This window comes from Notolepis coatsorum (assembly GCF_963971535.1).
Source record: "Notolepis coatsorum genome assembly, chromosome: 19".
Taxonomy (NCBI): Eukaryota; Metazoa; Chordata; class Actinopteri; order Aulopiformes; family Paralepididae; genus Notolepis; species Notolepis coatsorum.
Window position 1 is genome coordinate 41,862,686 of NC_140183.1, and position 23,540 is coordinate 41,886,225.

A 23,540-nucleotide genomic window follows, 5' to 3' on the forward strand; every position below is an offset into this window, starting at 1 on the left:
TGCAGTTGACGCTGAGCGGAGCCAATACGATATAGAACTGGATTTCACTCAAGAACCAGACCGAGAATGACCTTCTTTCTCCATTTATTGATAAAGGGTTTTTTTCATTCCTTCCTACTTCAGCCATTTTTAGCCAGTAGGTGGTCTTTGTATGGTTAGCAATGGTCTACTATTTGCATTTGGCAATTAGCAGTTTAGCCAGTAGCTTTTCTAGGTAAAAAACCTTTAGAACAAAAACACAGAAAAATACAGGAAATAAAATACACATTGGAAGTTTAAAGTTAATTAACTTACTCTACCAATTATGCATCATACCACTCTAAAACCTATGCACTGTACAAAGATGATTACTCTCCTGTGACTACTTTAAATATGGGCTAGTAATGTAACATACTTTAAAGTAAACACTTAACCATACATAAATAACATCCCCATATATACACACAACCATACATAAATAACATCCCCATATATACACACAATCAAATATCCTTACCGGCTGCCTATGTGGGTAATGAGCAGAGCACATGCACAGTCCATGTTGAATGTCTAACAAACTGGTCTGCTAAGAGCAGTACTGCCAGCTGCTGCTGATTGAGTCCTGATGGGGTGGCAGTAGAGGCTGCGGTTACATGGTGACTTTTAATTCCGAATTATAACTTCGGAATCAAATCATTCGGATGTAAAAAAAAATCATGCGAGTTTACATGTCAAATCTTAATTCCGACAAGGTGTTTACATGAAAGTCACTGTCTAATCGGGAGTTTTCGAGTCATCGTAAGGTTTGGCGCTGGGAAGGCTTCTGATTGGGTAAACGTAAACAGGATGTTAACGTCATTACGTTTACCAGAAGTAAACAAACAGCTGCGACCGGTATTCTCAGCTACTGTGCTAGCGTACCAAACAACATTAACCAGACTCTCGGTGTGTCTATTCTGCTAACGTTAAAGGCCTCTAAATGCTACAGCAACTTCAAAGCAACTGCACCACAACATCGACAAAGCAAAGGTGTTGCAGGCCTTTATGCTTCTGCAACATCGACGCACAGCCTATGTAACATTGTACCCCGTATGTAGCAACCCATTGATAACAAGCAGACAAATAAGCATAATTTTTACTTCCGGGCGGGGGGTTTCAAAATAAAAGAGCGACGTCTAAAAGCACCGTAAATACGTTTATTCTTTACAATATCTAATATATATATCTATACACGAACCTAAACTAATCTAAAGTTAGTTTAGGTTCGTGTTAACGTTAGATAATGTACAAAATAAACCTATTTACGGTGCTTTTAGACGTCGCTCTTTTATTTTGAAATCCCCCGACGGAAGTATTATAGTGTCTGTTGCTAGCAGCTTCACTTTTGCCGGCCGGTTCTGTGCTTTTTCTAGCTAACGTATCATCATTCGTTTCCAAAGGAGAGGAGAGAAAGACCGCGGCTCACATGCAGCTCAAACTACCTGTTGGAATAAATTAATTGATTGATGTTTAACTTGTCCCTGTGTGTGTCCAGTCATTTCGACTAGCAAACGTTGTATCTAACGTTACCTCAGGATACCATTGTATTTAGTTGGTTAGCTATGTAGCTATTTTGTGGATAGCATTTTGTATCATCAATACTAGCTGGCTGGCTACAGCTTTATTTACTAAATTATGGAGGCTTTTTAATCGTCAAGGTAAGAGAGGATTTGTCATGATCAACTGAAGGCGTATGCTATGGAACAATATGTGCCCCTGTTCGCGATCATCGTACTGTAGCCTATGCGCGATCATGTGCAGAAAGACCGGGGGGAACTAATTCCGAAAAAGCGTTTACATGGACAGAAAAAGCTTTAATTCGGAATGATAAACGGAATAAACCGGCCACTTACATCGGAATGGATTTTATTTCGGAATGGCCATTTTCATTTCGAATTAAGTATTTTCAGATGTTTACATGATAACTTTAAATAGGATTTAACGTTAATTCCGAATGAAAAGGGGAATAAACTGTCCATGTAAACGCAAGTGCTTGTGTGTGTGTGAGAGAGGGAGGGATGGAGGGGGGGGGGGGGGGGGGGGGTTGCCATGACTGGGTCATGTGTGGGTTCAGGAGGTTGGGAGAGTTCAGGAGGTTGGGAGATCTAGTTTGACTTGACAGTAGTCGTTATTTTTATCTGCACAAACGAAGGTGATTCTTGCCATGTGTTGATTCTTCTGTGCGATAAGAAGTTACACACCTGGGTTCCATATTTTCAGCAGGTCATTACTTGCCCTCTTACCCCTCCCTTTTCCATCTAACAGACTAACGGTAACTGGCAGGGTCAAAACACGCCCCCCTCGGCTACCTCACCTGGGAGCGACCACACGGAGAACTCTGACTGATTTGGCCCCGCCCGCCGGCGTCAGACGACAGCGATGGAAAGATTGACGATGGAGAAGACGGAAAGAATGATATCGCTCTTCCCACTTGGCTGCAGTTTATTTTATGGTTTTTTTTGTTTAGGGTTTTTTATGTTTTTTTCTTTTCCTTTTCTTGCTATCTAATGTTGGTCATTATTATATTTGTTATAACGAGCTGAGTGTAGGAAAGGTGGAAATGTGTGTTTGTGGTTTTAGTATTGGGATCATAGGGTTTGTTTTCCACTACTTTGACATGTTACTGCAGGGGAGGTGTGTGTGTGTGTGTGTGCGTGTGCGGCTTGGGGGGGACTGCATTATCATTGTTTTTATCACACTATATTATTGCTGTTTTATTAGTGCTACAACTATTTTATGGTTTTCATTTTAAAAAGCTCAGATAGAGAGAATGCATTTAGTGACTGAGAGGGCAATAGAGAAAATCCAAAGATTTTGTGTGTTTGTTTCTCTTGTTTTTTCTACTGGGCTTGTGTGTCAATACAGGTATAGTGAATGAGGTGTGTCACTACAGGTATATAATGAATGAGGTGGGTCACTACAGGTATATAATGAATGAGGTGCGTCACTACAGGTATATAATGAATGAGGTGTGCCCGTGTCCATATTAAGGGTTTGAATGAGTATATCAACAGTGCCGTTTTGTTTTTCTGTACAGTGAAACACCTGTATTCTCTCTACCTCTTTTACAATAAAGACTCTGTATTCAGTCGGTGGTTGATAATATTTCCAGATGTATCGTTTCCCTTGAAATCGTTTGTTATTAAAGGGGAATGCCACCCATTTTAAAGAATACCATTTTAGTAAGTGTTTAAAATATATATATATATTATAATACATCCACAGAGCTTTTAGAAAGATGTAGAATAAAATTATTGTGGTGCATGTTCACAAATATTGAATTAATGGTTGGCATTCCCCTTAATTAACAATAAGCATGGGGCTTGGCAATATATGGATATTGTCCATTGTCGTATTGTTTTTATATACATATATATATATTGTGAATCATGATACACAATTTTGTCTAAATGAATTATTAAAAGCAAGTAATTTGTCAGTACTTGTCCTCACATTTCCCTGTGCATAATATGTAAAGTAACTTCTGTGCAGGAAATCTAACTTTCACAAAATATTATATAGGCCTTCATCAACTTGAAATGGGACACTGTTACCACGGAAATATCCATCCACAAACCATGCCTTTCACATAACACTGTCATTTAATAGGTTCTATTCATAGTATCCCATCCGAGACATCTTGGTAGGCAAACAGCTGATTGTAATCAAATAACAGGTGATTATCCTTACATGACAACTGTGGCCAACATGGCATTGACATGTCATGAGAACAGTACTATGAATATCTACAGTGTCTTGTGCTCTTAAGTGAGCTCCTACACAGCTGCTGTCCTGTGGAAGAACCCCAAATAATTCTATATGGGGGTGAGCCCACAGACGACTTGCCTGTAGCCTACAAATGGAGTTGAAACAACTGCAGACCGTGGGGAGATTACCATAGGCCCTTTTCATAGTGGCCACAGGTGTGTTATAGCAGGGTAAACACATCTAAATATGCCTAACTAATAACATTAATTAAAGTTACATTCCATTTAGGTGCACCTTCAGGGCCCTGGTATTATGCATGCTGGCTCACTGGAATGGTTCCGGTATATCTAAATGGAATGGAACCATATTGAAGTTATCAGTTACACCAGTGTGTGTGTGTGTGTTTACCATGCGACCATGCTTCCCTGGGAAGCAACAGTTGTGATTGGAGGATCAAGAAAAGAGGACGGGGCTTGACTGGTGGAAGAAGTAAACGGTTCCTTTAAAAGTAGAAATACCCAGATAAATTAGTACTCTGGTAAAAGTCCTCTGTTCAAATCCTACTTAAGTAGAAGTATTTGCTATTGAATGTACTTAACCTAAGCTGTAACTTACATCCCATTATTTTCAGAAAATCCGCCTAAAAGTACATACCCAAGTAAATGGAAGATTGCTCCACTTCTACAAGGTCTATAGGGAGATCTATGGACCTCGGGGAATGTATTCCCAGTATCAGAAATATTGTCTGTTACTATGTTTCAAGTTCAAGTTTCTTTATTAGTTGTCATACAGAAGTACAGAATACTTTTATACAAAATGCTTCTTTCTGTTACGCTCCAGAGACTGCTAGACAAAAATAGATAAGTATAAAATAAGTATAGCAAGTATAAAATAGAAGTCAAGTACGTAGACACAAGTGTTCAGTATGTACATATGTACAATGTTCAATGCAGAGTAGAAGTAACTGAGTTACCATACAATATACTATACAGTGCAAAGCAGAAATGGGATGAGGTGCAATTTAGGTACAATTTACAGTTAGGTGTAATGAGGTATGGGTTGTAGTGCAAATTCTTTACCAATAAATATAAAGTGTGTTTAGGTGTTCTAAAGTGTGTAAAGTGGGTGCTGCAGTGAGTTGTTTGTTTAAATGCCTATGCTTGAGTAAATTGTAATGAACCAAAGGAGAATATTTTTTCCCCCATCTTTGACTAACACCCTGCTAACATTGATGGTGAAAAACAAATTGCCACTGAGACTGAGTTCATTCAGCACCTTCTTGAGATCATGTGTGCAAAATTGTTTTCTATGCTAAATCTTTTTCTTCAAAGTAACTAGTAACTGATGGGTTCCCTCCCTACAGAGATTAGAAAGGGTGAATCCTTGATCTCGGAACAAAAAGAGGTCTGTTTAGCCATAAACAAACATTTTATCGAAGCTGGTCATCTATTTGAGAATAGCCATGTAGGGCCACCTGGTGGACAGGATCAGGAGCCCTGTACATTCCCTGTGCAGATAGGAAATGATTTTCAGTTTAATTTACAACCCTTGTCTGTAAACTCTGTTCTTGAGGCAATTCAAGCCATTAATACCAGGAAATCAACTGGAGAGGATGGGTTGGATCCTTTTGTCCTCAAGCTAGCTGCACCATTGGTTTCAGAGCAAATAACACATGTATTTAATCTTTCACTAACAGGTGTGGTTCCTGTTGCCTGGAAAACAGCACATAAAGGGGGGGATAAAAGTGACATAAATAATTACAGACCAATCTCCAAGTTATCCTGTCTAGCAAAAATCCTGGAGTCATTGATAAACAACCAACTTAAAACATTCATCACAAAGCACTCTATATTAAACCCACACCAATCTGGTTTTAGAGAAAAACACAGTACAATCTCGGCGGCTACTGTAGTTATAAATTACATTGTATCAGCCCTTGACAAAGGAAAGCATTGTGCTGCCCTGTTTGTAGATTTGTCGAAGGCGTTTGATACTGTTGACCACCTTCTCCTATTACAAAGATTGCAGAGTGTTGGCTTTGATACAGGTGCTTGCAGTTTGTTTCAAAACTATTTAACAGAAAGATTTCAGTGTGTGAAAATGGGAAATGCCCAATCAGAGATTCTACCCATCACAAAAGGTGTTCCACAGGGATCAATCCTGGGCCCTGTCTTATTTACCATTTATATTAATAATATTGTCTCATCTCTGAGCAGCTGTCAAAGCCACCTTTACGTGGATGACACAGTTCTCTATTATACTGCTGATTCTGTGCAACTGGCCACTAAATATTTACAACTCCAATTTGACGCCCTGCAAGATGCACTTATTAGTCTAAAATTGCTTAACACATCCACCGCCATCCACGCTGTAAAGCGGTATTGCCCGCCAAAACATACTTATATTCTAGAAGGTATTTTTGTATGAATGAAAAAGTATAACGTTCCTACATCCTGAACGATAGATAATCGATGTTGAATGGTCCATAGTAATGTCAATTTAGCAATACAATTTAAAAAGTTATAGCCCTGCAAAGAAGGTGAACATCTCCATAGGCTTACAGTGGTGGCAGACTGGCTATATTGATGGAAGTTATGGCAGGGAATGTGTTAATGCCAGTCAAACTAAATTCATGTTGTTTTCCAAAGCCAAAAATATTGTTTATAGTGACTTGCATAATTATCGACTCTGAACGGTTCTGATATCAAGAGAGTTTCAGAATACAAATACCTTGGTATTTGGATTGATGAAGGACTTACATTTAAATATCATGTGGGTGTTCTCGCCAGTAAATTACGGAAAAAGATTAGCTTTTTGTATAGAAATAGAGCCAGCAGATTGATTAGATATGACTATGATTAGCAGAAAGAGAGTAGCAGTGTTCCTATCTGTTTTGGAATACGGAGATGTGATTTATAGACATGCAGCGGCTTCCACTTTAAGCCCTTAGACTCTGTTTACCATTCAGCCATTAGATTTATCACCGGTGATAGTTAGGGTACTCACCATTGTATCCTAATAAGGTCGGGTGGGCCTCTCAGGCAGAGAGACGTAAGTTGCATTGCAATCTTTTTATTTATGAAGCCATAATTAGAGATTGTCCAAATTATATTAGTTCTTTATTGGAATGGACCACTGGACCCTGTCGTACACTATCCAGTTTTTGGCTTACACTCAGAGTACACTTAATAATACTAATAATAATAATAGTACGCATAGTGCCTAGAGTTTGTACTGAACTTGGTAGATCTGCTTTTGGCTTTTTTGCCCTGACATCATGGAATACCCTGCAGGGAAACACTGAAACTCTAGTGTCTATGGGTCGGTTTAGAACCTTAATGACCAATCAGGTCACCACAATATGTAATTGTTTTTTTTAATTATTACCTCTGTTTTAATTTTTATCTATTTTAATTCTTTAAAAAAAAAATTTTTTAATGTATTTTAAAATGTGCTCTTAATTATTCTGATTGGCTGATGTCTTTATATTTATGAACACACTGTGACACTTGTGTAACATCTCGACGGCACTGTAAATTAGTTTAATTACTCAGTGTATTATCGAGTATAAAAAAGTACAAAGTTCCCCCGAAATTAAAATACTCACGTAAAGTACAAGTAGATCGGAATTGTACTTAACCCTTTACCGGTCACTTGTTGAAATACCTGGAAATTCACAATTTCAACTCTAGAATGTTATTTTGGTGCTATTTCAAAAGTTATCTACAATTTTGAAATAAAAAAAATATATAGATTTTCCCCCTGTAAATTAAGGTTAACCGAAGTGTCCGTGAACAGGCCCTCGACCGGTACCCTAAAAATGTGGGGGCTATGGGGCATATTTTTCCTTAGGGGGCATATCTAAGAAACTTGGCAGGCTGATTCATAACATAAAATAAATAAGAAAATGTATTGGGAGTTTTCTTGAATTCGCGTTGCCATGGCAACAATAGCCGATAAAGGCCCAAAGAAGAATAGCGGACAAAACTATATAACTACATGGTACTAGGGGCGACAGTGGCTCAGGAGGTAGAGCAGTCGTCTGGCAATCCGCGACAGTGGCTCAGGAGGTAGAGCAGTCGTCTGGCAATCCGGAGGTTCCCGGTTCGATTCTCGCTACTCCCGGGCAGCGTGTCGATGTGTCCTTGAGCAAGACACTTAACCCCTAATTGCTCCCAATGAGCAGGTTGGCACCTTGCATGGTTGCCTCCGCCGTCGGTGTGTGAATGTGCGAGTGAATGTGTGAGTGAATGGGTAAAATGTGAGTAACAAATTGTAAAGTGCTTTGGATAAAAGCGCTATATAAAAAAGCAGCCATTTACCATTTACCATTACTACATGGTACTACATGGTACTACAGGGTAATACATGGTACTACAGGATACTACATGGTACTACAGGGTACTACAGGGTAATACATGGTACAACATGATACTACATGGTACTACATGGTACTACAGGGTACTACATGATACTACATGGTACTACATGGTACTACACTGCAGGATACTACACAGGGTAATACAGGGTACTACATGATACTACAGGGTACTACATGGCACTACAGGGTACTACATGGCAATACAGGGTACTACATGGCAATACATGGTACACAGGGTACATGGCAATACAGGGTACTACATGGCACTACATGGTACTACAGGGTACTAGATGGCACTACATGGTAGAAGTAATACCCTAAGTGTGACTGACTAGTCAGACTACTGCTTGACCTGACTCCTAGAACCCACCTCACCCCTGCCCACTTTGACAACCTAGGATGGCTTAGAGTAGACGACAGAGTACAGCAACTTGCATTGGGCCTGATCTACAAGATACACTACACAACCAAGGTACCCATGTACATGTCAAAATCCTTCCCAAAGGTCAGTGAATACCACAATCACAACACCAGAGGGAGCTCCACAAATCATGTTAAACCCAGATTCGGCTCAAACAAGGGACTAAACACGTTTCGCAATTATGCCACATCAATGTGGAATGCCCTACCCAAAGCTGCAAAGGAATGTGAATCACTACCCACCTTCAAAAACACTCTCAAAAAACACCTACGGGAGACTGCAATTCGAAACTGGCCCCTACAAATGTCCTAACCCAGTTGTACAGTAAATGACCAAGTATGGCTTTGTCAGTATTCCAATGTACAGTGTACGTGCCCCCCCCCCCCCCCTACCCAACCCCTCCCCCACCTCCAATGTACAGCCCCCCACCCACCCACCCAACCCCACCCCACCTACCCAACCTCCTCCAATGTACAGTTTCTACGTCAAATGTATATACACTCTTTTTCTGGACACTTTTTGTATCACAAACAGTACTGTATTTGCAAATCTGGTATGTCATAAATGTAGCAGTACTGTCTATCTGTATACTGTGTATGTCATATATGTTATGATGAATTGAAAATGGGGGACCCTGATGTAAACAAGACGATAGTCTTTCTCTGGTCTGCATCCCCTTAACAATTGTATGTATTTAGCTGTACTGTACTGTACCCATTCTGCAATCTGTTAATAAACTTTTCAATCAATCAATAGATGCATCGGGCATATTATGTCTAAAAATGGACACTATGTCACTTCACCTGAAGGGGCATATGACCGTTTATGGCTTCACCACTTTTTAGCTAACACCAAATCCTGATTTCACTAATCCTATGCAAAAAACACCTATCCCATCCTTTACAATGATTGTTCAACTGCAAAAATGAGTAAATGTTATCAATTCACCATGACTTGTTGAGGAAATAATGGATTTTGAAGAGTAGAAGCAGGTGCAAAAATTAGCATTTTTTTGCTGTGGTGAAAAGAAGGAAGTTGCAGATCACCAGGGTTTATCCTGATTAGTCAGATGGGATGGTGACAATATCTGTGTCATAGCCTGACCTGTGCTGATTGGCTGGAAGACGTTTTTTCCATAGATTAAAGATCCCCCCCTCTCCCACCTGGCTAAATATATTGTGAAGTGGCCAAAAATGGTTACTTGGCCGGTAAAGGATTAAGTACAGTACTTGAGTAAAAAAAATACTTAGTTACTTTCCACTACTGGGGCTTGATAGGCATATACATCAGACAGTCCTCATGGTACCAAAGCACCTCAAAGGCGCTAAAAACAAAATTACAAACATCTCAAAACAAACTGGTCAGACTACTGCTTGACCTTACTCCTAGAACCCACCTCACCCCTGCCCACTTTGACAACCTAGGATGGCTTAGAGTAGACGACAGAGTACAGCAACTTGCAATGGGCCTGGTCTACAAGATACACTACACGACCAAGGTACCCATGTACATGACAAAATACTTCCCAAAGGTCAGTGAATACCACGATCACAACACCAGAGGGAGCTCCACAAATCATGTTAAACCCAGATTCGGCTCAAACAAGGGACTAAACACGTTTCGCAATTATGCCACATCAATGTGGAACGCCCTACCCAAAGCTGTAAAGGAATGTGAATCACTACCCACTTTCAAAAACACTCTCAAAAAACACCTAAGGGAGACTGCAACTCGAAACTGGCCCCTGTAAATGTCCTAACCCAACCCCCTCCAATGTACAGTAAATTACCAAGTATGGTCTTGTCAATAATCCAATGTACAGTGTTTGTTTGTACAGGTGTATATATATAAAAATAAATAATATATATTTTGTATTATTATTATTATTATTATTATTATTATTATTATTATTATTATTTCTCTCTCTCTCTCTCTCTCTCTCTCTCTCTCTCTCTCTCTCTCTCTCTCTCTCTCTCTCTCTCTCTCTCTCATTCTATTTGCCACACAGACCTTTTCCCTATGTGCATGGATCAAAGGGGTGCGCGGCGCCGGCGCGCCAATATCCATGCACGCGCCAAAAGCCACAGTGGTCACAAACGGCACGCGACGGGCGTATAATGTAGTTAAGGTGTTAATGCAAATGTTCTCAGATCTGGCCCACTGAATAACAAATGGCCAGACCCAGACGTGACACCATAGCAGACACACTTTGTAATCTTATGGTTAAGATTTCTTGAATTCATTTTGGATAACCAAGTCCTAAGTACAAACATTTTGGTTATTATAATCTTTTCTCAAAAAATCTTGAATTAACCTAAATTGACTAAATTATCAGAAAAAGGCCCGAAACGCAATCCCATGGGAAACTAGGTGAGGCCTCATTTGCAGTTTATTGCCTGTTAGAATTGATACATCATTAGAGGACTGCAGGGTGCCTGCCCACATGGTTCACACTGCCATAGGTTCCCACGTGCATCACAGACTCACAACAAGAAAGAGAGATGCATCAAATCCGAATATCAACATTTGGAGTACTTTCCGTCGAAAATTGGGTTCACGCCAAACTGTGGTTCCAACGCGCGCCTCAGACTTAATTAAACAGAGAGATGGGGTACATGTGTTTGTCAATGTTATTGCTGAGCGATGCACAATTTTTGTATTAATTGATTGTTGCAATTCTGAGTTGTCCCATACTCCCATGTATAAATGGACACTGGGGTTTTGCTACTTTGAGTTTTTGCTTTGAAGCCTTTCTGTTGTAGTCTTACCATACTGAATCTTAACGAGACTAATCTGGTTAATAAAAGTTAACTTAAAAATAGCAGCAAGCTTTGTTGCGCGTTATCTTCCATTTTACATTAACTAATATGTAGGCCCATGCATATTGCGCGTCGAATAAAATGCAACATGTCAATTAAATCCTAACGTTCTCAGTTGTATCTCCTCCGTGAGGAATTAAATCCCAACTAAATAGGTGGAGGAGGAGTTTGACGTCATAGGAGGACATGTTTCACGGAGGAGATAAAACTGGGAACGAGGTTACAAGAAGGGAGACGCCTGTCGCCTGTGAGAACATCATTTGAGAGAACCTCGCCGGGGTGTGAACACAAACACGACGCCAGTCATCATTCTGGCCGTTTGTTACAATTGGATAAGACCACACTAGTTACGAACAGCATTTGTTGGACTCTATACAATGAAACTGCTTAAGGAAAAAGAGGATGCAAAAATCGACAGAAAGGTAAAACATTAACTGGTGACAGGTCCTCTTTGAGTTGTTTGCTTTATACATTTGTTGATTTTATGCTAAAATTCGAGCTATTATATCCTGGCATTTAGTGCAATACCTGGTTATTAGTTGATTGATTATAGTTATGTGATGATGAAATCGTTTTTGACAAAGGTGGTATCGTTTTAAATGTACTTTTAGTTTGAAATAAAATAATTCATAGACGATTGTTTATCTGACACAAAATTAATATTTGTTTGTTTTCATATATAGTCTAAAACCTGACTGCTCTGAGTCTGACCATGGACCTGGTATTTTCGTTTCTTCTCTTTTGCACCGCATAGCTCCTCAAGCTTCAAGTGGAGAGATGTCGAAGGAAGAGAATTAACCACAGTCTGGAGAACCTTAGGACTCTGCTGCTGAAGGAACCGCTGCAGGTAAGAATACAAATAATAAAATTAAAAAAAAATTACCAAAAAAAGATAGAACCTTGTACTTCACATGCTAATGTTTTCATTAGAGAACATGTCAGCCATTCTACTTATACTTTGTGTAGTAAGCTATTGTTTGTCTCTCCTACAGGGTGCCAGTCAGCCCAGAGTGGAAAAAGCAGAGGTTCTAGAACACACAGTTCTGTTTCTCCAGAATACTGCTGATGGGGACAACAGGAAGACTGGAGGTGAAGGCCAGCAACATCCCTTCCAAGATGGCATCTCCACTTGCTTGCAGAGAGCCACCCAGTTCCTGGGCCCTCAGGGAGAGAGCCTGTCGCTGGCGGAGGCAGTGAATGCCACCTTTTCTGCTCGAATGACCTATTCTGCTTGTGTGGGCAAAGCTGCAACTGAAGCCTGCTCCTCCAGTTCTCTGCCCAGCATGACATTGTTCCAATCCGCTGCTCAGCTTCTGATACTGAAGATACCACAGATCAAACACAGACAGCATGCCCTCAACAGAAACAGTCCCCCTCTTTCAAACAGCTTTTCTCTCAAAGACTGCAATCCCAGAGTCCCCCGACAACCCCTGGGACTAAATCACCCTGAGGTCAGGCCAAGGGCGCCCAACGAGACCCAGTCCCAGAGTTTTCAAGCCAGCCAGTCTTTGTGGAGGCCTTGGCCCTGAACCACAGGACCATGGAAATTAACTTTAAAATGGCTGTTGCTGTCAAGAGCATGCTTTTGAATCAGCTCAGTCAGATCAGATGTCTGTAACGCTGGCAGGACCAGTGGGAGTGACTGGATCATCCTGAAAAGAATGCTTGTGACAGTGGTGCTGTGACCTGCATCACCAGATTGTTAAATTAAGTTGTACCTTTTGTGCCCAGCTCTCCAACCAGGATTGCTGTTGTCGATGATGATTGATGTGGCCATTTTGCTCTATGTCATGCTCAGGTTAGGTTTCTTTCCACCTTGTTCCCACCTTAGCAGGTGGAAAGGAATCCAACCATGCACATGACATAAGAGCAATATGGCAGATGTGTGAATATGGTCAATTAAAGAGGCTGGGTCTTCGACTATATACACTCCTTTGGTACTGATACTATCTGTTGTTGAATTGGATTGATTGGTATCATCAACATGTGTTATCCCCATCATGCTGGCAGGCAAAGTCGTTGTGTGTTTGAGACAACCACTCACTGTGATAATGCATTTCTTTGGAAACATCACTGCCTGGTTTGGAAACAGCACGGCACAGGACAGGAAGGCACTCCAGAGAGTGGTGCGCTCAGCTGAGCGTATACTACGGGTATTGCACTACCACCCCTGCAGGACTTATATAACAGGAGATGCAAATCCAGAGCCTGCAGAATTATGAAAGACCCTCACCACCCCAACAACAGCCTGTTATAAGCTGCTGCGGTCAGGCAAGTGCCTACGGTCACACGCTGCAAGAACAGAGAGACTCCGACTCAGCTTCTTCCCCCAGGCCATCAGAACACTGACTGAACTCTCCACTCACAAATACACATGAGCACACACAGACACACACACACCACTCATGCATGCGACAACCGCTAAAAAAAAATCACTTTAAAGTTTAAACTAAATGTCACTTTAAAAAATAGAAGCTTAGAAACACTTTAAAAGAAGGAGGTACTGTATAGTTTAGATACATTAAGAGTTAACATTGTAAATTGTATATTGCAGTGTATATAAGAACCAGTTTCTCAGGAACCTATGCCTTTTTTCTATGCCTATTTTATTCTATTTTATTATTGTATTTTGCACAATCAATGCGGGCAAGACCACCCGCATTTCACTGTATGCCCTGATATGTATGTGGCCAATAAACCTCTTGATTCTTGTTTGGATGATGAATGACATCTGCTAATATTTGTCATGTCTATTTTTGTACACTAATCTATTCTGGGATTTATCCCAATGGTGACTGTATGCTTTTGAGAGAGAACAAATAAAACATTCCCTGAAAAAACATGGCTGCAAATCTATTTCAAACACACCATATACTGTGTTCCTTCAAATCACAGCTGGAGTTTGTATCCAAGGTGTTAAGTCTTCCAGGTGATTTGTCAAGGCAGAAGAACGATGTTTTTCACACCTTGGCAAGATAAAATAAACCAAAGCTTGATCTCAAGCATTCCTTAGTCATTTTCTCAAGTTTTTCATCATTTTTATATTTTCAAGAAATTACATTCCTCAAATCCAACCTTTAAAGTTGCACTGGTAACTTCGGAGGAATTAGCAAGAGTGAGTTTACCTGCCCAGCAGAAGAGAGAACTCTTGCTAACTTCTCTACTGCAGCTTTAAATTAAATAGTTTATGAGTAATTTCATTTTTTTTTCATTTATATTAGCGTTTTGACAACATTCATGCAGAGTTATAGTAGTTTCCACTTGTTTTTCAGATAGCATTTGTCGCCACTATATGTGACATTCTTCTCTGCACGTGCCAATGTTTGCACACAGCGAGATACCTTGTGGCATTAACACCTTAACATTTTTTGATTTTTTTTGTTGGGAATTAGCTTATATGTTATTCCATTTTCTGCACTAAACTGTTCTAGCCACGAGATGTTTGTTGTTTTGTAAAAATCAACCTCCAGCTGTTTTTGTAGACCCACACTGTTTTCACATTAAGTCATTGCTATAAACAACTAGTCGGCCTATACACAAAGAGAGAGTAATATGGATTATTCATTTTTAGATTTAATCGGCGAATTCTCTGTTAATTTGGAGCTCTATTTAAAGTTTATTAACCGAAGTGATCCATCATTACAAGGAGGAGCGTTGGCTCCCTAGTTCTGCACGTATGCACACATTTGCAGACGCACATTTCCACCCTCGTTTTTACATTTTATTTTATTTATGAAATTAACTGTTAGATATAATCGTTTGTGGTTCGATGTAGCTATAAAATGGCAGATTTATGCACGCTGCAGTTTTACCCTTTCTGTATGTATACTTGTATTATTATATTCTAAGTATGCTGTCATGCATGTGTCAAATCAGTTGTTAACCATAATGCGCCGATGGTCTTTGATAGATATGGCACGTGTTTGATATAACCGAGTGCTCTCACACCTCCAGGTGTAAACTCTTGTCTGGGCAGGAGATGAGAGAATTCGGTGATTTTAATTCACCAACAAAGAAAATAGGTCCAATAGCTCTCTCTCTCTCTCTCTCTCTCTCTCTCTCTCTCTCTCTCTCTCTCTCTCTCTCTCTCTCTCTCTCTCTCTCTCTCTCTCTCTCTCTCTCTCTCTCTCTCTCTCTCTCTCTCTCTATTTAATACGCTTGATATGAAATAGGCCAACTATATATTGCAAATTGGTTAATCAATCAATTTCAAGATGACTCCTCACTCGCCTTGGTATACCTTCAGGAATATCTAGTTTAGATTTTTTGCGTCAGAAGTTCATATCAATAGCCTACTTGTTGCATTCACAGTAGACCAACGAGTGTGCCTAAAATAGACAATATTTTTGAGTAATGGTTGTTGATTTTAGTGGGCATATGAAAATTATGGTGGACTCTGGGGATATGGCCTACCCGCCCTAATTCACACCTTCAGTGCGACCCCTCTAATGGCACGTGCCAGCAAACGACCAAAGAAAAATGCAGACATATACCAGCTACTCCAGTTTTGGATATGCTTATATTTGTATTATTCTAAAGCAACTATTGATAAATTAGCAAGTGGACATCGCACTATAGACAATTATAGTCTTGTAATTTCGCAATATCAAAGAGGTCTGAATGGTAGACAGTCCTATCCTTCTTGAAACGGAGGAAAGGTGTGACACAAGCAACAGGCGCATCTGCTTAGAGAGCACCTTCCCATGCAATCATACGGAATAAGAAAATACACAGGTCAATATGAATATAAAACATAACATAAACATGGCGTGGTACCTCGATCGTATTTAAAAAAAAAAAAACATTTTTGCACGTTTAATCGAAGCCTCCACAGAAAATTGCCATTTGCTGCGCATGCGTAAAATCTGGCATCTAAAGTCTATTCAGCTGTTTTAGGCGCGGCTGCGGCGTGGTTTCTGTTTTACGCACGGCTACGGCGCGGTTTCTGCTAGTAGCGGTGTATTTGAATTACGATCAAACAAAACTAAGCATTTCTCGACGCCCAGCAGCCGGAGTCTAATTTGCATTTAGGCGGCCCGGCCAGTGTTTGTGTGCGGGAAGTTTAGAACCACGACCAGAGACGGGGAGGAACCATGACGCCAAGTAACACTCCTTGAAAACTATCAATGGTGTATGGTTTAACAGGTAATAAAGTGTAAATAGGGCTTCGCGCTTCCCTTTCCCACGAGAAAGAGTTCCCACATTTTTAAACTGGGCCAATTGGTATTTTTACACAAAAAAAATCATCCCGAATTAAACTAAAATGTATTAACCCTTTCAGTGCGGAAAATGTCCACATGCCAACGGTTTATCTTACCATTACATTATGCCTTCACACACAAACAAAAATGCTTATTTGGGTAAGATAAGGAAAGTATAGGCTACATTTTCCTGTGAAATACAACTATTTAAAAGTGTCACTATTGTCTAACAAGTGCATTGCAAAGCAAATTTTTTTTCTGGCACATTGGCTGTTCGAAAGTTTATTAGACTATTTTTCATTTTCAAAGTAAACGCCATTTTCATGGACAACCAAGGGCTCTAAAATACTTTTTTTTGAGGTCGAGATCCAATAAGAGTTGTGGAAATGCCCTAATTTGCTTCGACTTGCAGAAGAATGAATGAAAGAAATGTCCGTAGTCTTTCTCTTAAAACACAAGCTCCTTCACACCTTCTGGAACCCTTAAACTTAAAGACATGCACGTGCCAGTCAACAAATGAAGAACGCATAGTTTCGGAAATTCCTCTTTTATTTTTTATATAATTATTATTAGGGTAAACCGGGGTAATACCCCCCTTAAGAACAATGTCTATTAAAATACATATCATTTGATTATGAATATAACATGTACACACGAAATATGCTTATAAACACATTTAGAGGGTAATTAAATCATAACAGACTACAACTGTGTTGTTATAAAACTAAATGTAAAATGTTGTAAAGGGGATACTATAACTAACTATAAAAAGCTGATCTCCTTTAAAAAAAAAAAAAGCACAGATCCTTATATTTCTTAATGTCAACATAAACATCAAATTACCTCAATTGCTGTTTCTTTGGTATACCTCCCACTACTAAAACGAGTTGGATGCTATTCAAAGTTCCAAACCAAGATGATAGAAATTATGATTTGAAATTAAATTTGATTCAATTTAGTGGTCGTGGGGTAAATTACAGGGGGGTTTCTTACCTGGGTGGGCATCTTACATCGGTTTACCCTATTATTATAATAAAAAGGCAAACAGCTCATGAAAATAAATTATCTGCATGATAAATATGACAAGACTAGCAAAAATAGCAGCATAACTTGTCTTCAAATGGTATCATTGTAGTAATTTACACTATTTACAATTGACAGAACTAGAGACCAATGTTGACATAGAAAACATACTTGTAGGAAGTCTCTGGAACAAAGCACATGACACCCATAGATGTTCATTGGCAGCTACAGTCATTTAAAGTCCAGTTTCTTTGTCATGGTTCAGGGCCAAGGCCTCCACAATGACTGGCTGACTGGTAAACTCTGGGACTGCAGGGTCTCTTTAGGCAATATTCTTTGCGGCCTGATCTCAGGGTGATTTGGTCTCTGGGGTTGTTGTGGAACTCGTTTGCAAAGAGTGGAACTGTTCCTGTTGAGGGCGTTGTGCACGTGCTGTCCGTGTTCAACCTGTGGCGTCTTCTCCCGCAGCAACTGAGCAACGGACTGGAACGACGTCATGCTGAGCAGATAAGTGGTGGAGCAGGCTGTAGCTTTGCTCACACGAGCAGAACGAGCCATTCGAGCAGCGAAGGTGGCATTCACTGCCTCCGCCAGCGACAGGCTCTCTCCTTGAGGGCCCAGGAACTGGGTGGCTCTCTGCAGGCAAGTGGAGAAGCCATCTTGGAAGGGATGTTGCTGGCCTTCACCTCCAGTCTTCCTGTTGTCCCCATCAGCATGGAGAAACAGAACCGTGTGTTCTAGAACCTCTGCTTTCTCCACTCTACGTTGACTGGAACACTGCATGTGAGAAACAACTAGTTAATAAACAAGACTTGACACCACTTTTCAAGTTTCATGTTTCAAGTTTTGTTTTATTTGTCACATAGATACAGTGAAATGCTTGGTTCTGTATGAGCCCCTGAGAATGTGCTTCATATACAGTAAAAAAGCTAACAGAATAATGTCCAAACACTATACAAAATGTACAATATACAAACTAAAGTACAACCTATACAAAGAAAGTACAAAATGCAAACAATTAGGTAAAAAAATGCTAAATGCAAAAATGAGGTGGGTAGTGAATATTTTTGTAATACATCGAAGTAAATGTAAAAATACAAGTAAATGTTAAAGGTGTGTTTGTTTAGTCTATAGTTTTGGCTGCATTATCACTTGGGCTTTGCATTTTCTTTACCTTTTGTTGTGGCCCTTGGAGCAGCAATGTCTTCAGACTCTCCAGACTGCGATTAATTCTCTCCCTCCGCCGTCTCTCCACTTGAGGCTTGAGAAGCTACAAGAGAGTGATGAAGGGAGATACAATATCCCTGGATGGTCAGACTCAAACCAGTGTTTTGGGGAGAAAGTTATGGCAAGGCACAATACTTACAATACAACAGCTACTTACAGTTTTTAAAACATTGTTGTGCAAAGAGATGGATTTAAAATAAATCGTAACTTCAAATTCATATTATTCATAAAATTGTAAAATAGCCAGTATCTTATGAAAATGCAAATTGTACAAGATTATATACCTTTCTGTTGTTTTTAGCACCATCTGTTTCCAGAGGCAGCTTCATCGGTCCAAGAAAAATAGCTTAACCAAAAATGTAATTTAGTGAGGTTGATTCAGAGTTCGCTCAGCGATGGTTGTATAGTGGTATGACTGCTTGGGGAATGGACTGGCTTTTATAGCTTCTATAGGTATGACGTTGCTCATTCTTAGACTCCTCCCACCACCGTATAGCGTAATTCACCATTCATCGGAATGCTCCTTTATAGTCCTACTACTTTCAACAGATTGTATTTAATCGGCGAATCAAGAATTAGGAGGTCAATAAAATTCGCCATGATGATGATGATGATGATGATGATGATGACGATTCATAAACATCGAATTTATTGTCAACATGTTGTATCATCTGCCTCTATATGTCTAAACACAGAATAACTAAATAAAGTCTGACAGAGGACTATAGTAGTCATCTATTTCAAATAGTAAATTCTGATTTGTGATATAATAATAGCATTAATGTATTTCTTTATTTTCGTGTCTTCTGCATTTCGGCAACATGTTGAAGATCAAAGGGGACTGGATGGTCATTCGTAATCCGTGGGCACGCGCGACTGACTGAATGGCACGCGTTCCCAAGTGTTACACTTATTTACAAGTGAAAGAAGTTACAGAACAAACTCTCAGACGCATATGAGGGCAGTTCTAAAAGAAACGACCATGCACATTTGGGCACCTTTTTGCATGCAGTTATTTTGGAATGAGAAACAGAGACAATTATGTTGAAATCAGATGAAAATCAAGTGGTAATTGATTTGCATTCACACAGATAAATGGCACACTTTTGATTGAAACCCATATTTATTCTACACTGAAGGGGGAGCGTGCGTATAACAAGGCTATAATTAACCATACGTGAATATCTATAGCCTTGACGAGAATTAATCAAACAAAAATGTCATGATTCCCAGCAGCCTAGCTGTTTGCATTGCGTGGCCAAAGTGCTTGTGGGGACCAACTGTTCTGCAAACTGTCTTTGTAATGATCACTTAACAACAGGTAATAAACTACAATAGAGCTCCAGCCACGCTCCTTTTTTCCCACGGGAAAGAGCCAAGGACTTCCTTTCACGTTTATTAAATATAATAACCAACTTAAACATATATATATAATTGATTCATATTTACTTACCAGATTATATTGACCATGCATCATCTTTTGTTTCGCCTTTGGACAGATGACATATTTCCCAATTTAGGTATTACAACACTTGCAGACATTATGTTGCGTATCATCAAACCATTGTCATGGCATGAAGGCATGGTATAGATCCAGTTTTGGCATGTGCACAAGACGATAGGCTATGTCTGACGGTCCGGAGTGTCGGAAAACGTTGTGCCAACATTCTATCCCCAGTATTTTGGCAGTGAGGATTATGCAAACGTTTATTGTCTTGTGTTTTTAATTATTATAAATACATTTGAATTGTGACGGGAAAAAACGGAATGATTTCTTTTCCTGCCGAACGACTGGAGGTGTGAGAGCACGAGACCAATTGGCTACTTCACACCTCTGATCCAAACTCGTGCCAGCCATCCAAGACCGTGGCCTGTTACAGCAGCGCCCATTACTGTAATTTGATATTACCCGAGGAGAATAATCTGTACCCCAACATCAGGATCTTCAATGCTCGCTCTTTTCAGAGGTGTCAAAGCATGTTGTCACTTGTGCGCCTAAAAGCGTGTGTGTGAAAGAAACTATAGCATGCGTCTGTCAGTTTTGCATATTAGCTTTATGTTGGTGACTGGCTGCAGACAAACGTTCTCACGATTGACTGTGTGAAAGTTTTAGGGGCGCCATGTGCCAATGGGAACCACATTCCCTCGCGGTAGCACCACTTTTGGTTAAGCAAGGTTAGAATTCTAACAGGTAATAAAGATGATCTTCATCCTTTGCCACGGGAAAGCAGCCAGAGAGAGATTCCCAGCCCATCACCTCACTGCAGTGCTCATGCAATTACGCCAATGTCTAACTCTAAACTATAGTATGAAATGCCAGTTGAAAAGGTCAGACTCCAAACTACTCCAAGCACAGTAAATAAAATGTGACGCCCATGCAAGAGGAATAGGTTGTTGTATTGTGCTGCATGCGGGTGCTTTCAAAAGTTAGTATCTCTCTATAAGACTATATCTCTGAATTTGGCACAAGCAACTTAGTCTCACATTATACGACCTGTGTTTATTTCTTTTTTCTTTGTGTTTATTATCTGATCTCACAGTAAGAGAAAGGGGATCTGTCGCAACTTCGTCTTCAACCAATGTGCATGAACTGGAAATGACTGTAAGGGCGAAAGCATCGTCATGTCTCGGATGTTCTAAAAATAATGTTCTTTATTGATATAATTAAAAACCAACGCGTTTCACAACATTGTAATCCTGACTATAGGCATGTTGCCGAAACGCGTTGGTTTTAATTATATTAATAAATAACTTATTTTTAGAACATCCATCGGCCTCCAAGAGCTGCATTTTTATCTCAGTCACACCTTAGTCACTTTACACAACTTGTCACATTTGGAATGCATGGTGAGTGATGGTGGTCGGTGATGGTGTGACCGTCTGGGAAGTGGGGACTGGACGGCTTTTCAGTAATACTCCTCCTACCACCACCGTATAGCATACTGTAGTCCTCCCGTCACCATTCATTCGGAACGCTGCGATAGGCCTATACTTTACAAATATTTGTTATTTAATCAGCGAATCAAGAATTGGAGGTCAATAAAATTCGCCATGCATGATTCATAAACAACGAATGTATTGCCAACGTGTCGTATTATCATCTAAACACAGAATAACAACAGAAAGTCTGACGGAGGACATAGAAGTAGCTCTATTTTAAATAGTAAATTCTGATTTGTGATATAATAAATGTATTTTCTTGTCTTCTGCGTTCCGGTGAAGATCAAAGGGGACTGGATGGTTTCAGCAGCATCATTCGTAATCCGTGGGCACGTGCGACTGACACGCGTTGTCCTTCCCAAGTGTTACACTTATTTACAAGTGAAATAAATTACAGAACAAACCCAGTATCCTATATGAGAGCAGTTCTAAAAGAAACGCCCATGCGCACACTTTGGCACCTTTCCATGCAGTTATTTTGGAACGCGAAACAGAGTCTATAAATTCTGGACATGAACATTAAGTGGTAATCAAATGACATTTACACAGAAGCATGGCACACTTTTGATTGAAACACATATTTACTCTCAGTTTCTCCACGTGCTGTAAAAGGGGATCTACGGCGTGCGTAAAATGTATCCTTTTTACGCAAGGATAATTAAACGTGTACGTGAATATCTTGCAGGTTAACGAGATCAAACATAAAATGTAAATGCAGCATTTCTTGGTTCCCATGCAGCCCGGGGCTAATTTGCATCCCGTGGCCAAAGTGATGCTTGTGGGGACGAGAACACTTCCACACTGTCTTTGTAATGATGCATCACTTCTAACAGGTCATAAACTATAGAGCTCAACGCTCCTTTTTTTCCCACGGGAAAAAGCGCCGGAGGACTTCCTTTCACGTCTCCATTAGAACCAACTTGGTTTGGTTTGTCCATTTTAGGAAATATTTAACATAAAATAGACATCAATGATTCAAACGTGACACTGTGCGGCCACTTGTGAAATATCTGACTGTGATATTTGTTACATTGCAGATTTATATATAATATTTATATATATATTAAATCCTCATACTGTTGTTTATTGCAAAATGTTTGTCTTACCACACAAATATGCACATTAATGAGCATTTGATCATTTGGGTTAAGAGCGTTCATTATTTGTTTAAATTCAAATTACTTCGCAGTTTATATTGGCCAATGGCCATAATATGTTTGTTTTGCTATATTCTTGGACATGGATAGAATTCTATTTCCCGATTTAGGTATTTCAACACTTGCAGACATTCTGTTGCTTCTTTGATCATCAAAGCATTATTTGTCAGGGTGTGATTATCTCCTGTGCGCCAACATTGGCACGTGCGCAAGACAAATGGTACGTCTGTAAAAACCCGCTGCTGCCGCTGACAAGTGTCCGAAACCGTTGTGCCAACATTCTTTCTATCCCCATGTATTTTGGCAGTGAAGCCTGTAAAATGTTGTTAACAGCGCACGTGTATCATATATACGCGGCTCGTATACGCACGCAATTTAAGGCTATGGACTATTCAATAAATCCAGTGCATTTGATTGAAGATATATAATATATGCCGCTTCAACTGATTAATAAGATGACTTTGTCTGATCTTGTAATTCTGTGAGAGAGGGGGGGGGGATTTAATCTCCTGCCCAGGACAAATGGAGGTGAGAGCAGGCTACTTCACACCTCTGATCCAAACTCGTGCCAGCCATCCAAGACCGTGGCCCGTTTAGATGTGTTTTTTACTGTAATTTGAATAATCTGTACCCCAACCCCGAATT

General features: G+C 39.9%; 1 protein-coding gene across 1 annotated transcript in view; it reads left to right on the top strand.

The window, feature by feature from the left end:
• pbx2 (pre-B-cell leukemia homeobox 2) overlaps positions 1-3,457 on the top strand; it is a 31,598-nt gene extending 28,141 nt beyond the window's left edge. Inside the window, exon 8 of the mRNA XM_084337000.1 lies at positions 2,284-3,457. Coding sequence (XP_084193126.1) covers positions 2,284-2,364 — 81 coding nt within the window. The 3' untranslated portion in view covers positions 2,365-3,457. The remainder of the gene's footprint in view (positions 1-2,283) is intronic.
• The last annotated feature ends 20,083 nt before the right edge of the window (positions 3,458-23,540 follow it).